The following is a 13,669-nucleotide window of genomic DNA, read 5'->3' as shown; positions in this document are numbered from 1 at the left end:
CCAGCATGTAGATGTGTTCACCAACCCAGAAGCTCTCTGAACGCCATACTCTGGGGATTTCTTATGGAGGCTTCATCATGTGGCCATGATCAATCATTAACTCAATTTCCAACCCCCCTCTTCTTCCTATGGTCTTTCTGGTGACCAGCCCCCGTCCAGGAGCTTACCAAGCTTTGCCTCACTAGAACAAAAGACTCTATCACCCAGGAAATTCCAAGGGATTTAGGAGCTCTGCATCAGGAACTAGAGTTGAAGATCAAATATTAGAACAAAAGATGCTCCTAGTAGTCTTATCATTTGGGAAATTAGGGTTTTAGGAGCTCTGTGCCAGGAGCCAGAGGCAGAGACCAACATATGTATTTTCCATTATTCCACAACCCTATATTTTATTTAAGAACCATTATTATTGGTATTCTGTTGTTTTGTGAACAGTCGAGGGCCTGCTACGGGGGCATGGTGACCTGTACTATACTATGGGGATACACAGATGAATATAACATGCTTCCTGCCTGTGAGAGGCTCACAGCCTCTTCTGGGAAACAGACACACAAATCAATAGTCACAGTTCAGGAAGATGAATATTTTCATAGAGGCTAGAAAAAAAAAAAGCCATTTATGCTGAAATGAACAAGCAGCTGAGACGGGGTGCTTGGTAGTAGGGCCATGCAGACTTCAAAGGGAAAGTGACATTTGAACTTCGCAGTGTGAGCTGCTGTAGGTTTACTTTTCTAAGAGTAGGGTACGTTGGAGGTACCACAAAGGAGGGATCCTGGGTGATGAGTTGGAAAGAGAGGAAGGGGCCAGGCTCTAAAGGGCCCTGCATGCCACACCTGGAAATCGAGAATGTGCAGGGAAGGTTTTGAAGCCACCGAGTGGTGTATCACATGTGACATTAGAAACTAAACTGGCAGGCACATGTCCCTGTGGGTAAGGACAAGAGGCTACAGGCCGAGACCAGTGTGCAGGAGTTTGGGAGAGAGCAGAGAGGATGGAGCTCAGGATATTGTAGAGATGGGATCTGGAGGGCTTGGACTGCTCTGATGTGGGGCCTAAGAGAGGGTGGAACTGAGGTTGACTCCCCAAGTTCCTTGCCAGGACTGGTGTTTCCCAGAATTAGGATATCCAAAAGGAGTGGAGGAGAGGAACAATAATGAATTCTATCTTTGGACACTGGGTCATGTTGAGTTTCTATGAAATATTCAAGTGGAGATGTTAGAAATTTTCACGGTAGAAATGTTAGAAATTTGAGATCTTATCTCAGCGAGGGAGCTGGGGCCTGAAAATGGAGATGCAGAATTATCAGTGTGCACCTGAGGATATTTAAAACAGAAAGATTCCATTTTTTTCTGTGAATTATAAGGTGGAGTTACTTGTCTGTGGCTTGGGGTCAGTGGGCACAGCCATGCTGGCTGTGTCCTGCCCGCCTCCAGGGGCCGCCCCGTGCACAGATTTTGATGTGTGACAGCTGCCTCCGTAAAAAACTTGGAACACTGTGATTAACAGGATAGGAAATGGATTTATTTTTTATTCCCACTTGGTTATGTCAACATGAATTTGAACTGCTCTGTGTTTTTATACTCTAAGGTGTGTTCATCTAAACCAGGGGTTGGCAAACTATGGCCCACAGGCCAATGCCCCCCACTCAGAGTTTTTAGAAGTAAAGTTTTATTGGAACACAGCCCTGGTCATTTGTCTGTGGTTGTTTTTGTGCTATAGTGACAGAGTTGAGAAGTTGCAACAAAGAGAGTGTGACCTGCAAAGCCTAAAATATTTACTGTCTGGCCCTGTATAAAAAAAAGTTTACCAGTCCCTGATCTAAAATATACAAATGGTTATCTTTTCTTTCTTAAGGAGAAACATGCCTCTTTGTCTCCTAAATTTTAACTAATACCTAGTAATTATGTCTGTTTACCCACAGGTAAGGGTGCCGGTTGCTACAATTGTAGACAGTCAGAAACAATTACAGTACTGTGGAATAATTTTATTAGAAGTATAGAAGTAGATTCTTACATGAGAAGAAAAATGATAATTTCCAACTACTGTATGCCTATAGACTATCTAGATGCCCTCTACAGATCTGTTAAATTTCTAGATATATCCACAGAAAATAGAAGTCATTTCAGTTCAATTTTAGTAGTCTCCATCCCCAAACCCCAGATGTTTCAGATCTTCCCAGAGTCTTCCTTTATCATCACTGTTTAGTGCTGAGCCCTGGCAACAAAGGAGGTCCTTTTCCAAACAGAAGGGGGCCTAGTGCTTCCTTTCTGCCCAGCACATGGCTGGTCTCCAGGATCATCCTGTCATCAAAGCTTCAGTCACACCATCAACAGCAGGGCCCAGGGAAATGAATTAGAAAAATTGCAGTGTGTCCAGGTACAAAAAACCACCATCCAGCCACTGAAAGTACTATCGCAGGATATGGAAAAAGTGGTCATTGTTTAGTGAAAAGGGGAGTTACAGAACAGAATAATTTCAAAAAGGTAAGATGTACAGCGTGATCCCAAATGTATTTAACGTGTACACATGTAGGGGGAAATTTGACTGAAAGGGTTTTACAATTTGGAGTAATTTTTCCTTTCTTTTCTATGTTAGTAGACATTTGGGGAACGCATGCTGTATGACTAAGTAGGTCTTCTGTTATAAGGGGATAAACAGTATTTGCCTCTGTCTCCCCTGCTGCCCCCAGGGGAGGTGGACTGTAAAGAAATCGGAGACCGTGTCCCCGGACCCGGAGCCACGTCCCCAGACCTGTGCCTCCCTGCCCTGGATTACCTCAGGCGCTGTTCGCAGGTACGCAGGCCCCGAAACCCACCTCAGAAGATGCTTACAAAACATGCATGGAGGTATTTTGTGGACGCCCAAGAGAAGTACTTTCTGCTGTCTCTGAGGAGATTGGGGCTTAGATTTGGAGTATAAATTTTTGTCCCCCCGCTTCTACAAAGGAGAGAAAGAAAGTAATGAAAATGTACTAAAACACACCATTGGGTTTTGAGATCTCTGAAGCGTCTCATTCATACTCCGCGATACGTGAACTACCATAATCTCTATATCTGTGTCAGGCTAAGAGGTCACGGGAAATCCTCCTGATGGTACGAAAACATGGACAGTGGGCTGCACACAGTGAAAAGAGACATTAAAAAAAGTAAGAGGGTCGTATGCAGTCAAGATCTAGTAAAAAAAAAAATCCAATGAAACATCGTTTATCAGTGTGAACAGTGACCTTCCTTATGCGAAGTCCAGTGACTCTCTGTCGTTACCGTGTCACACGCCCGTGGAACAAGAAGATGCTCCCTTCTCAAAGCCCTTTTTCCCTGGGCTTCAGCAACACCCCCTCTCCGTAGCTCTTCTCCTGTCTTCTAAGGTTGTGTCCCTGGCGTCCTGTTGTCTGTCTGTTCCTCACTCTCCCTTGGTGATAGCACTGACAGCATTAAGCCCCAGGGCTTCAGAAAGGATGCACAGCCCTGATTTCCTCCTCCAGCCGCTTCCACAAGGCCCACGTGACCGGACCCCACCCCCTTTCCCCCCTCACTCACTGTGCTCGCCACGCTCCCTTTCTGTCCCTCAAACACACCCTGCTTGTTACTGCTCAGGGCTGTTGCTGTTCCCTCGGCCTGGAAGTTTCTCTCCTCAGATCTCTGTACGACACGCCTTATGGTCCAGGTCTCATCTGAGACATCATCTCCTCAGAGAGACCAGGGCTTAGGTATCTACCAACTCCCTGCCAGCACTCCCCACAAACCTAGGTCGCTCTTTCTAGGACCGCCTGTCTAATTCTTCCTGTAACGTTTCTGTCAGAGATTTTATTTATTATTTGTGCAAGGAGTATGTCTGTAAGACGCACAGGGCAGGATTTCTGTCTGTCTCGCTCCCAGCTGTTTCCCTAATTTCTGAAACAGTAGGGGCACAGCAGGCACAATTCTAATTCGTGAAGGTACAAGGCTCCTTGGGCATCTGTCCCAGTAACAGATCCCGGCGGTCTGGGCTGTAGCAGTGAGAGGGGAGTTGAAGAGCCCAAGCAGCCTGTTAGCTCTGCTTCTCATGCCTTCATCGCACCCACCCTGCCCTCGGATTCCTCCATCCCCCGTGTGCCCTACCCCCAACCCCACTTCCTTGATGTTGAGTCAGGGGAAGGGAAATCAGAGTCTGGTATCTCGTTTGCCTACACACTCTCTTCCCAATGATCCCCATAGAACACTCTCTCTTAGGCAAAAATTCTTGACATGTTTATGGTTCCCTTCACAGGTTTATAAAAGTCTATAAAACTCCTATGCAATTAAGATGCTGAAAAGGTATCCACAGAATCTTTTCCTCTACCTTTTTGTTGCCACTGAATGCTGTTTCAGCTGCTTCATGGGATAAATGCCTCTTGTGAACTGCCTTATGAATCCAAATCACAAGCAAATTTAAAACTTTGCTACAGTGGGAGCTTTTCTGGTTTTCTCTCCACCTTCTCTTCCGGTATATAGTTTTGTTGTCATTTAATAGAGTGCAGCTTTTTCCAATATATAATTGCAATTTGTTATTTTTAATTTAGTTGTTGGCCAAAATCTACAAAATGCCCTTGAAGCCAATATTCCTTAGTGGGCGACTCGCTAGCTTGCCCCGAAGACTTCAGGAGCAGTCAGCAAGCAGTGAGGATGGAATTGAGTCAGTCTTGTCTGACTTTGATGATGACACTGGTAAGTTAATTGATTGGGCCTAACCAGGTTATTTGCTATGTTTGTATTCCCAAAAGCCTAAGCCATGAATTCAGTAGTTTACAGATCATGAATGATCATCCATTTATGTTGTTATTATTTATAATTCTAACAGAACAAGCCTACCTAAAGTTTCCATGGACTCTCCGAAAACGTTTTACATCAATGTCTCCAAACCAATCTTTTTTAGATGGATATCTCCATCTAAAACCAGTGTAGATTTTCAGATTCCACTAAATATAGTTTTTAACTCCGAATTCTTTTGAATGTAGCAAATTGGACTGTGGTTGCTTTTGGTGCATTGATACTTAAATTGGCTGGTAATTGTCTTTAATATGTCTAGGAAACACAATCATTATATAATTACTTCCTGTAGGACTATCTGGTAAGAGACTGGGGAAATTAAGCCATTACTGAAGAGAGAATCTGTTTGTGACTGGTGAAGCTGAAGGCTCATTAAAAGAATGTGTTTCAAATTAGTTCCTGTGTAATTTCCTGTGAATTCGACTTCAATCTAGTAACTTTGGATAATTTTCAGATTGGTTCACTCATGTTCACATTTGCTGTCTTCTAATTCAGATGACCCTGTCCTGTTTCTAGACCTAAAAATGGAAATGATATCCTGAAAGAAGTCTAATGTCTGAGCATAGGTGTTTCAAACCCTTGCAAAAGGACTTTCTGGGGAAGGTTTTTTAATTTGCTTTTTTGTTTGTTTTTAATTATTCTTCTATTTTATTTTTCAGACACAAATTCACTTATGGGGATATCTAGAAATTTTCCAGTTTTCCATAGGGATTATAAACAGTAAAACCTTACAAATTCAGATTAGTTTTTAGGAAAAAATATAGGAAAGAATAAATATCTACTGTAGAGAACGATTAAATATTGGAAATTGGCTAGATATTGCCTAATAGAGGTTTCATTTTTAATGATTAGATAGGAATTTTTACATAGCATCTTAAACCTCCAACCCAGACAGCTAAAAGCAGAAGCTAACGTTGCTTGTCTATAATACAGTCTTTAAAACATTTGTAAACAGTTTGTATATGTAACAGTGAGCATTGCCTGCCCATCTGTGCAAATCGTTAATCCATTTTTTTTCTAGGCAGCCCATCTAAGGTTTCCCACAGTATAAATTCATTGAGGGCTTTAAAGTTATAATTATATATGAAACATAGCTAGATCAGAGAAAAGAATAAAAGTAAAAGCTTTAAGTTAGTATTAAAAATTACTTCTCATCATTAATATACTTAGATATTATTCCTCTGGTTTCCGAAGGCAAATAATTGCTTTTCCATTTTCTTATGGAAATTTCAAACACATATAAAACTAGACAGAATGGTATAATGAACCTTCATGTGCCTATCACCCAGCTTCAACTTTGTTTTTTTAACATCTTTATCGGAGTATAATTGCTTTACAGTGTTGTGTTAGTTTCTGCTGTATAACAAAGTGAATCAGCTATATGCATATGTATATCACCATATCCTCTCCCTCTTGCGTCTCCCTCCCACCCTCCCTATCCCACACCTCTAGGTGGTTGCAAAGCACTGAGCTGATCTCCCTGTGCTGTGCAGCTGCTTCCCACTAGCTATCTATTTTACGTTTGGTAGTGTATATATGTCAGTGATACTCTCTCACTTAAGCCCAGCTTACCCTCCCCCCTCCCCGTGTCCTCATGTCCATTCTCTACATTTGCATCTTTATTCCTGTCCTGCCCCTAGGTTCTTCAGAACCATTTTTTTTTTTAGATTCCATATATATGTGTTAGCATACGGTATTTGTTTTTTCTCCTTCTGACTTAGTTCACTCTGTATGACAGTCTCTAGGTCCATCTACCTCACTACAAATAACTCAATTTTGTTTCTTTTTATGGCTGAGTAATATTCCATTGTATATATGTGCCACATCTTCTTTATCCATTCATCTCTCAATGGACACTTAGGTTGCTTCCATATCCTGGCTATTGTAAATAGTGCTGCAATGAACATTGTGGTACATGACTCTTTTTGAATTATGGTTTTCAGGGTATGTGCCCAATAGTGGGATTGCTGGGTCATATGTTAGTTCTATTTTTCATTTTTTAAGGAGCCTCCATACTGTTCTCCATAGTGGCTGTATCAATTTACATTCCCACCAACAGTGCAAGAGGGTTCCCTTTTCTCCACACCCTCTCCAGCATTATTGTTTGTAGATTTTTTGATGATGGCCACTCTGACCGGTGTGAGGTGACATCTCATTGTAGTTTTGATTTGCATTTCTCTAATGATTAGTGATGTTGAGCATCCTTTCATGTGTTTGTTGGCAGTCTGTATATCTTCTTTGGAGAAATGTCTATTTAGGTCTTCTGCCCATTTTTGGATTGGGTGGTTTGTTTTTTTAATATTAAGCTGCATGAGCTGCTTGTATATTTTGGAGATTAATGCTTTGTCAGTTGCTTTGTTTGCAAATATTTTCTCTCATTCTGAGGACTGTCTTTTCATCTTGTTTATAGTTTCCTTTGCTGTGCAAAAGCTTTTAAGTTTCATTAGGTCCCATTTGTTTATTTTTGTTTTTATTTCCATTTCTCTAGGAGGTGGGTCACAAAGGATCCTGCTGTGATTTATGTCATAGAGTGTTCTGCCTATGTTTTCCTCTAAGAGTTTGATAGTGTCTGGCCTTACATTTAGGTCTTTAATCCATTTTGAGTGTATTTTTGTGTATGATATTAGGAAGTGTTCTAATTTCATTCCTTTACATGTAGCTGTCCATTTTTCCCAACACCACTTATTAAAGAGGCTGTCTTTTCTCCATTGTATACTCTTGCCTCCTTTATCAAAGATAAGGTGACCATATGTGCATGGGTTTATCTTTGGGCTATCTATCCTGTTCCATTGATCTATATTTCTGTTTTTGTGCCAGTACCATACTGTCTTGATTACTGTAGCTCTGTAGTATAGTCTGAAGTCAGGGAGCCTGATTCCTCTAGCTCCTTTTTTCTTTCTCAAGACTGCTTTGGCTATTCGGGGTCTTTTGTGTTTGCATACAAATTGTGAAATTTTTTATTCTAGTTCTGTGAAAAATGCCATTGGTAGTTTGATAGGGATTGCATTTAATCTGTACATTGCTTTGGGTAGTATAGTCATTTTCACAATGTTGATTCTTCCAATCCAAGAACATAGTATATCTCTCCATCTGTTTGTATCATCTTTAATTTCTTTCATCAGTGTCTTATAGTTTTCTGCATACAGGTCTTTTGTCTCATTAGATAGGTTTATACCTAGGTATTTTATTCTTTTTGTTGCAATGGTAAATGGGAGTGTTTCCTTAATTTCTCTTACAGATTTTTCATCATTAGTATATAGGAATGCAAGAGATTTCTGTGCATTAATTTTGTATCCTTCTACTCTACCAAATTCATTGATTAGCTCTAGTAGTTTTCTGGTAGCATCTTTAGGATTCTCTATGTATAGTACCATGTCATCTGCAAACAGTGACAGTTTTACTTCTTTTCCTATTTGGATTCCTTTTACTTCTTTTTCTTCTCTGATTGCTGCGGCTAAAACTTCCAAAACTATGTTGAATAGTGGTGAGAGTGGGCAACTTTGTCTTGTTCCTGATCTTAGAGGAAATGGTTTCAGTTTTTCACCACTGAGAATGATGTTGGCTGTGGGTTTGTCATATATGGCCTTTAACATGTTGAGGTAGCTTCCCTCTATGTCTACTTTCTGGAGAGTTTTTAATCATAAATGGGTGTTGAATTTTGTCAAAAGCTTTTTCTGCATCTATTGAGATTATCATAGTTTTTATCCTTCAATTTGTTAATATGGTGTATCACATTGATTGATTTACGTATATTGAAGAATCCTTGCATCCCTGGGATAAATCCCACTTTATCATGGTGTATGATCCTTTTAATGTGCTGTTGGATTCTGTTTGCTAGTATTTTGCTGAGGATTTTTGCATCAGTGTTCACTGAGAGATATCAGCCTGTAGTTTTCTTTTTTCGTGACATCTTTGTCTGGTTTTAGTATCAGGGTGATGGTGGCCTCATAGAATGAGTTTGGGAGTGTTCTTCCCTCTGCTATATTTTGGAAGAGTTTGAGAAGGATAGGTGTTAGCTCTTCTCTAAATGTTTGATAGAATTCATCTGTGAAGCCATCTGGTCCTGGACTTTTGTTTGTTGGAAGATTTTTAATCACAGTTTCAATTTCAGTGCTTGTGATTGGTTTATATTTTCTATTTCTTCCTGGTTCAGTCTTGGAAGGTTGTGCTTTTCTAAGAATTTGTCCATTTCTTCCAGGTTGTCCATTTTGTTGGCATAGAGTTGCTTGTAGTAATCTCTCATGATCCTTTGTATTTCTGCAGTGTCAGTTGTTACCTCTCCTTTTTCATTTCTAATTCTGTTGATTTGAGTCTTCTCATTTTTTTCTTGATGAGTCTGGCTAATGGTTTATCAATTTTGTTTATCTTCTCAAAGAAGCAGCTTTTAGTTTTATTGATCTTTGGTATTGTTTCCTTCATTTCTTTTTCATTTATTTCTGATCTGATCTTTATGAGTTCGTTCCTTCTGCTAACTTTGGGATTTTTTGTGTTCTTCTTTCTCTAATTGCTTTAGGTGTAAGGTTAGGTTGTTTGAGATTTTTCTTCTTTCTTGAGGTAGGATTGTATTGCTATAAACTTCCCTCTTAGTACTGCTTTTGGTGCATCCCATAGGTTTTGGGTCGTCGTGTTTTCATTGTCATTTGTTTCTAGGTATTTTTTGATTACCTGTTTGATTTCTTCAGTGATCTCTTGGTAATTAGTAGTGTATTGTTTAGCCTCCATGTGTTTGTATTTTTTACAGATTTTTTCCTGTATTTGATATCTGGTCTCATAGCGTTGTGGTTGGAAAAGATACTTGATATGATTTCAATTTTCTTAAATTTACCGAGGCTTGATCTGTAACCCAAGATATGGTCTATCCTGGAGAATGTTCCATGAGCACTTGAGAAGAAAGTGTATTCTGTTGTTTTTGGATGGAATGTCCTATAAATATCAATTAAGTCCATCTTGTTTAATGTGTCATTTAAAGCTTGTGTTTCCTTATTTATTTTCATTTTGGATGATCTGTCCATTGGTGAAAGTGGGGTGTTAAAGTCCCCTACTATGATTGTGTTACTTTCGATTTCCCCTTTTATGGCTGTTAGCATTTGCCTTATGTATTGAGGTGCTCCTATTTTGGGTGCATAAATATTTACAATTGTTATATCTTCTTCTTGGATTGATCCCTTGATCATTATGTAGTGTCCTTCTTTGTCTCTTGTAATAGTCTTCATTTTAAAGTCTATTTTGTCTGATATGAGAATTGCTACTCCAGCTTTCTTTTGATTTCCATTTGCATGGAATATCTTTTTCCATCCCCTCACTTTCAGTCTGTACGTGGCCCTAGGTTTGAAGTGGGTCTCCTGTAGACAGCATGTATACGGGTCTTGTTTTAGTATCCATTCAACCAGTGTTTTGGTTGAAGCATTTAATCCATTTACATTTAAGGTAGTTATTGATATGTATGTTCCTATTACCATTTCCTTAATTGTTTTGGGTTTGTTATTGTAGGTCTTTTCCTTCTCTTGTGTTTCCTGCCTAGAGAAGTTCCTCTAGCATTTGTTGTAAAGGTGCTTTGGTGGTGCTGAATTCTCTTAACTTTTGCTTATCTGTAAAGGTTTTAATTTCTCCATTGAATCTGAATGAGATCCTTGCTGGGTAGAGTAATCTTGGTTGTAGGTTTTTCCCTTTCATCACTTTAAATATGTCCTGTCACTCCCTCTGGCTTGCAGAGTTTCTGCTGAAAGATCAGCTGTTAACCTTATGGAGATTCCCTTGTATGTTATTTGTTGCTTTTCCCTCACTGCTTTTAATATTTTTCTTTGTATTTAATTCTTGATAGTTTAATATGTGTCTCGGCATGTTTCTCTTTGGGTTTATCCTGTATGGTACTTTCTGTGCTTCCTGGACTTGATTGACTATTTCCTTTCCCATGTGAGGGAAGTTTTCAACTATAATCTCTTCAAATATTTTCTCAGACCCTTTCTTTTTCTCCTCTTCTTCTGGAACCCCTATAATTTGAATGTTGGTGCATTTAATATTGCCCCAGAGGTCTCTGAGACTGTCCTCAATTCTTTTCATTCTTTTTTCTTTATTCTGCTCCCTGGCACTTATTTCCACCATTTTATCTTCCAGCTCACTTATCTGTTCTTCTGCCCCAGTTATTCTGTTACTGATTCCTTCTAGATTATTTTTAATTTCAGTAATTGTGTTGTTCACCACTGTTTGGTTGCTCTTTAGTTCTTCTAGATCCTTGTTAAATGTTTCTTGTATTTTCTCCATCTGTTTTTGAGATTTTGGATCATCTTTACTATCATTACTCTGAATTCTTTTTCAGGTGGGTTGCCTATTTCATCTTCATTTATTTGGTCTTGTAGGTTTTTACCTTGCTTCTTCATCTGTAACATATTTTTTTGTCATTTAATTTTTTTTTTTTTGATGGGTGCTTCTGTATTCCTGTCTTATTCGTTGTTTGGCCTGAGACATCCAGCACTGGAGTTTGCAGGCAGTTGGATAGAGCTGGGTCTTGGTGCTGAGATGAGGACCTCTGCGAAGCCTTACTCCAATTGATATTCCCTGGGGTCTGAGGTTCTCTGTTAGTCCAGCTGTTTGGACTCGGAGCTCCCACCACAGGAGCTCGGGCCTGACCTCTGGCCTGGGAACCAAGATCCCGCAAGCATGTGGCAGGCGAAGGTAATGGTCACCCAAAGACATGGACATCCGAATCCCTGGAACCGCCTGGCTGGTGTGTGGCAATGGGGACCCGGAGCCACAGGAGGGGCAGGGCAGTGGCCTCAGGTACACAGGGCAGCCTGGTGTCCTCAGGGTCAGAGCCAGGCCATTTGCACCACCTGCGCTGCCTAGAGTGCTTGGGGCTCCACCTGGGCTTGACAGGCCCGGATTCACGTCTGAGGCTGCTTCAGCTATTTTTAACTTATAGCCAATTTGCCAGTTTTCTTATACATATTAGTTAATTTTCAAGATTCATGTAAGATCTACACTACATGTTTGGCTGCTCCATCTCTTAAGTCCTTGTCAATCTATAGATTTTCCTCTCCAACTCTCTTTTACGTCTTTGCAACTTATTTGTTAAAGAAGTGAGGTTCTTTGTCACGTAGAGTTTTCCACTTGGATTTTATTGGTTGCTCCCCTTACAGTAGTGTATAACATGTTTTTCTTTCCCACGCATATACTATTAATTAGCTTGTCCACCCCCACTTATATTTTGAGGTTCATGAGAATTTCTTGTCACCTGGTTTTCTTATATTTATTGTCCATGACTTTGGTTTTGGCTCCTATTAATGGGGATATTCAAAATTGGGGAAGTAGGTTTTTTTAAATGGGAATATTTCAACATTGCATCTTCTCATACAGTTTTCTTTTGCTGGAAAATTAGAAGTATTAAAGTAAGATATAGAGTGAGCTATTTTGTATATTCTACTCCAGATACTTTTGTACCTCGATAAACAAACTGTGGTATATACATACAATGGAATATAATTCATCCATAAAAAGGAATGAAGTTATGATACATGCTACAACATGGTTGTACCTTGAAAACATTATGCTAAGCGAAATAAGCCAGACACAGGTTACCAGGTGCTGGAGTGATGGGGAGAATGCAGAGTTGTTGCTTACTGGTTATAGTTTCTCTTTGAGGTAATGAAAAAGTTTTGGAAATTAATAGTAATGATGGTTCCACACATATGTGTAATTAATACCACTGAATTACACATGTAGACATGGTTAAAATGGCAAATTTTTGTTATATATATTTATAATAATTTTTTTGAAAAGGATTAAAGTGATGGAACTAAAAGGATATTATTACTTTGCTATCATCAACTCCCAATGAATCTAACAATTATTTCATATGGTAGAATTTACATACCACATCACCTTCTTCCTGAAGGGGAATAAGGAAGACACTTGAACAGTATTTTTTTTTCTTTGACTTTGTCAGAACATGTAAATCATAATTTATCCATGCTTATAGGCACTGAGGGCTACCTTACAGGGTGATGCCTTATATCCATATAGCACTTGGTAGTTTTCAGAAGCCTTTTATATGTAGTGTTTAGTTTCGTCTTGTGATGATTCTGTATTATGTTTGACCGAATTTCACAGAGGTCTGCCTTTGGTTTCCAGGTCTGATAGAAGTCTGGATCATCCTGCTGGAGCAGCTCACAGCAGCTGTGTCTAACTGTCCACGTCAGCACCAACCCCCGACCTTGGATTTGCTCTTTGAGCTGTTGAGAGATGTTACCAAAACACCTGGTAAATATTTCTATGTCTGTCTTTCGAGGGAGTTTGTTATACATATAACTTTTTTCAGGAAGGTATCTGTATGAGTGTCTATTTCACTGATGTAACCCCAGAGAGATGCTCGATATATATATTTGTTGAACATTTAAGACATGTCCTTGTATTGTTTACGGGTTTCCCACCAGCCCATTTATAAATAATGGGTGGTGGCCAGGTAGGTGAATGTGTAGAACCCCACTATATTCAGGCCAAGGCTGTGGTATCAATGTCCCCTTGAGCCAGTTGGCTTTGCTCTGTTCTATGGTTACAGCCTTCCTCTGTGGCTGGGTCTGATATACTCTTGGCCCCAGGGCTGTCAGTAGGGCTTAACAGATCTACCACTGACATGAACCAACCACTCAAATGTATGAAGACAGCAACATCTTAATTGTATAAGGGTCATAGGTGATTATATTTGGGAAAAGACATCTAGTGAGTTCCTGATAGTACAGGAAATGGCCCTTGGGAATTTATTTCTTGTTCTGAATTAGTCAAGGTTAGCATGCACACTTACTCATCCAAATTTTCCCAAGATCGAAGAAATTTTTTATAGAAATTTTAGTTTTCACTAACAGAATCAGAACCACAAATGAAACCACTAGTTT

The 13,669-nt window shown here is 39.7% G+C and overlaps 1 protein-coding gene across 4 annotated transcripts in view; it reads left to right on the top strand.

Moving 5' to 3' along the window:
- ARFGEF3 (ARFGEF family member 3) overlaps positions 1-13,669 on the top strand; it is a 206,982-nt gene that overhangs the window by 165,389 nt on the left and 27,924 nt on the right. For all 4 annotated transcript variants that reach the window (XM_007190935.2, XM_007190936.2, XM_007190934.2 and 1 more), the window contains 3 exons: positions 2,687-2,790; positions 4,535-4,679; positions 12,909-13,037. In XM_007190935.2, the coding sequence (XP_007190997.2) occupies positions 2,687-2,790; positions 4,535-4,679; positions 12,909-13,037 (378 nt within the window). The remainder of the gene's footprint in view (positions 1-2,686; positions 2,791-4,534; positions 4,680-12,908; positions 13,038-13,669) is intronic.

This window comes from Balaenoptera acutorostrata, chromosome 14, assembly GCF_949987535.1.
Source record: "Balaenoptera acutorostrata chromosome 14, mBalAcu1.1, whole genome shotgun sequence".
In the NCBI taxonomy this organism is placed as follows: domain Eukaryota; kingdom Metazoa; phylum Chordata; class Mammalia; order Artiodactyla; family Balaenopteridae; genus Balaenoptera; species Balaenoptera acutorostrata.
The sequence above is the reverse complement of the archived record's forward strand: the minus strand, read 5'-3'. Positions and strand labels throughout refer to the sequence as shown.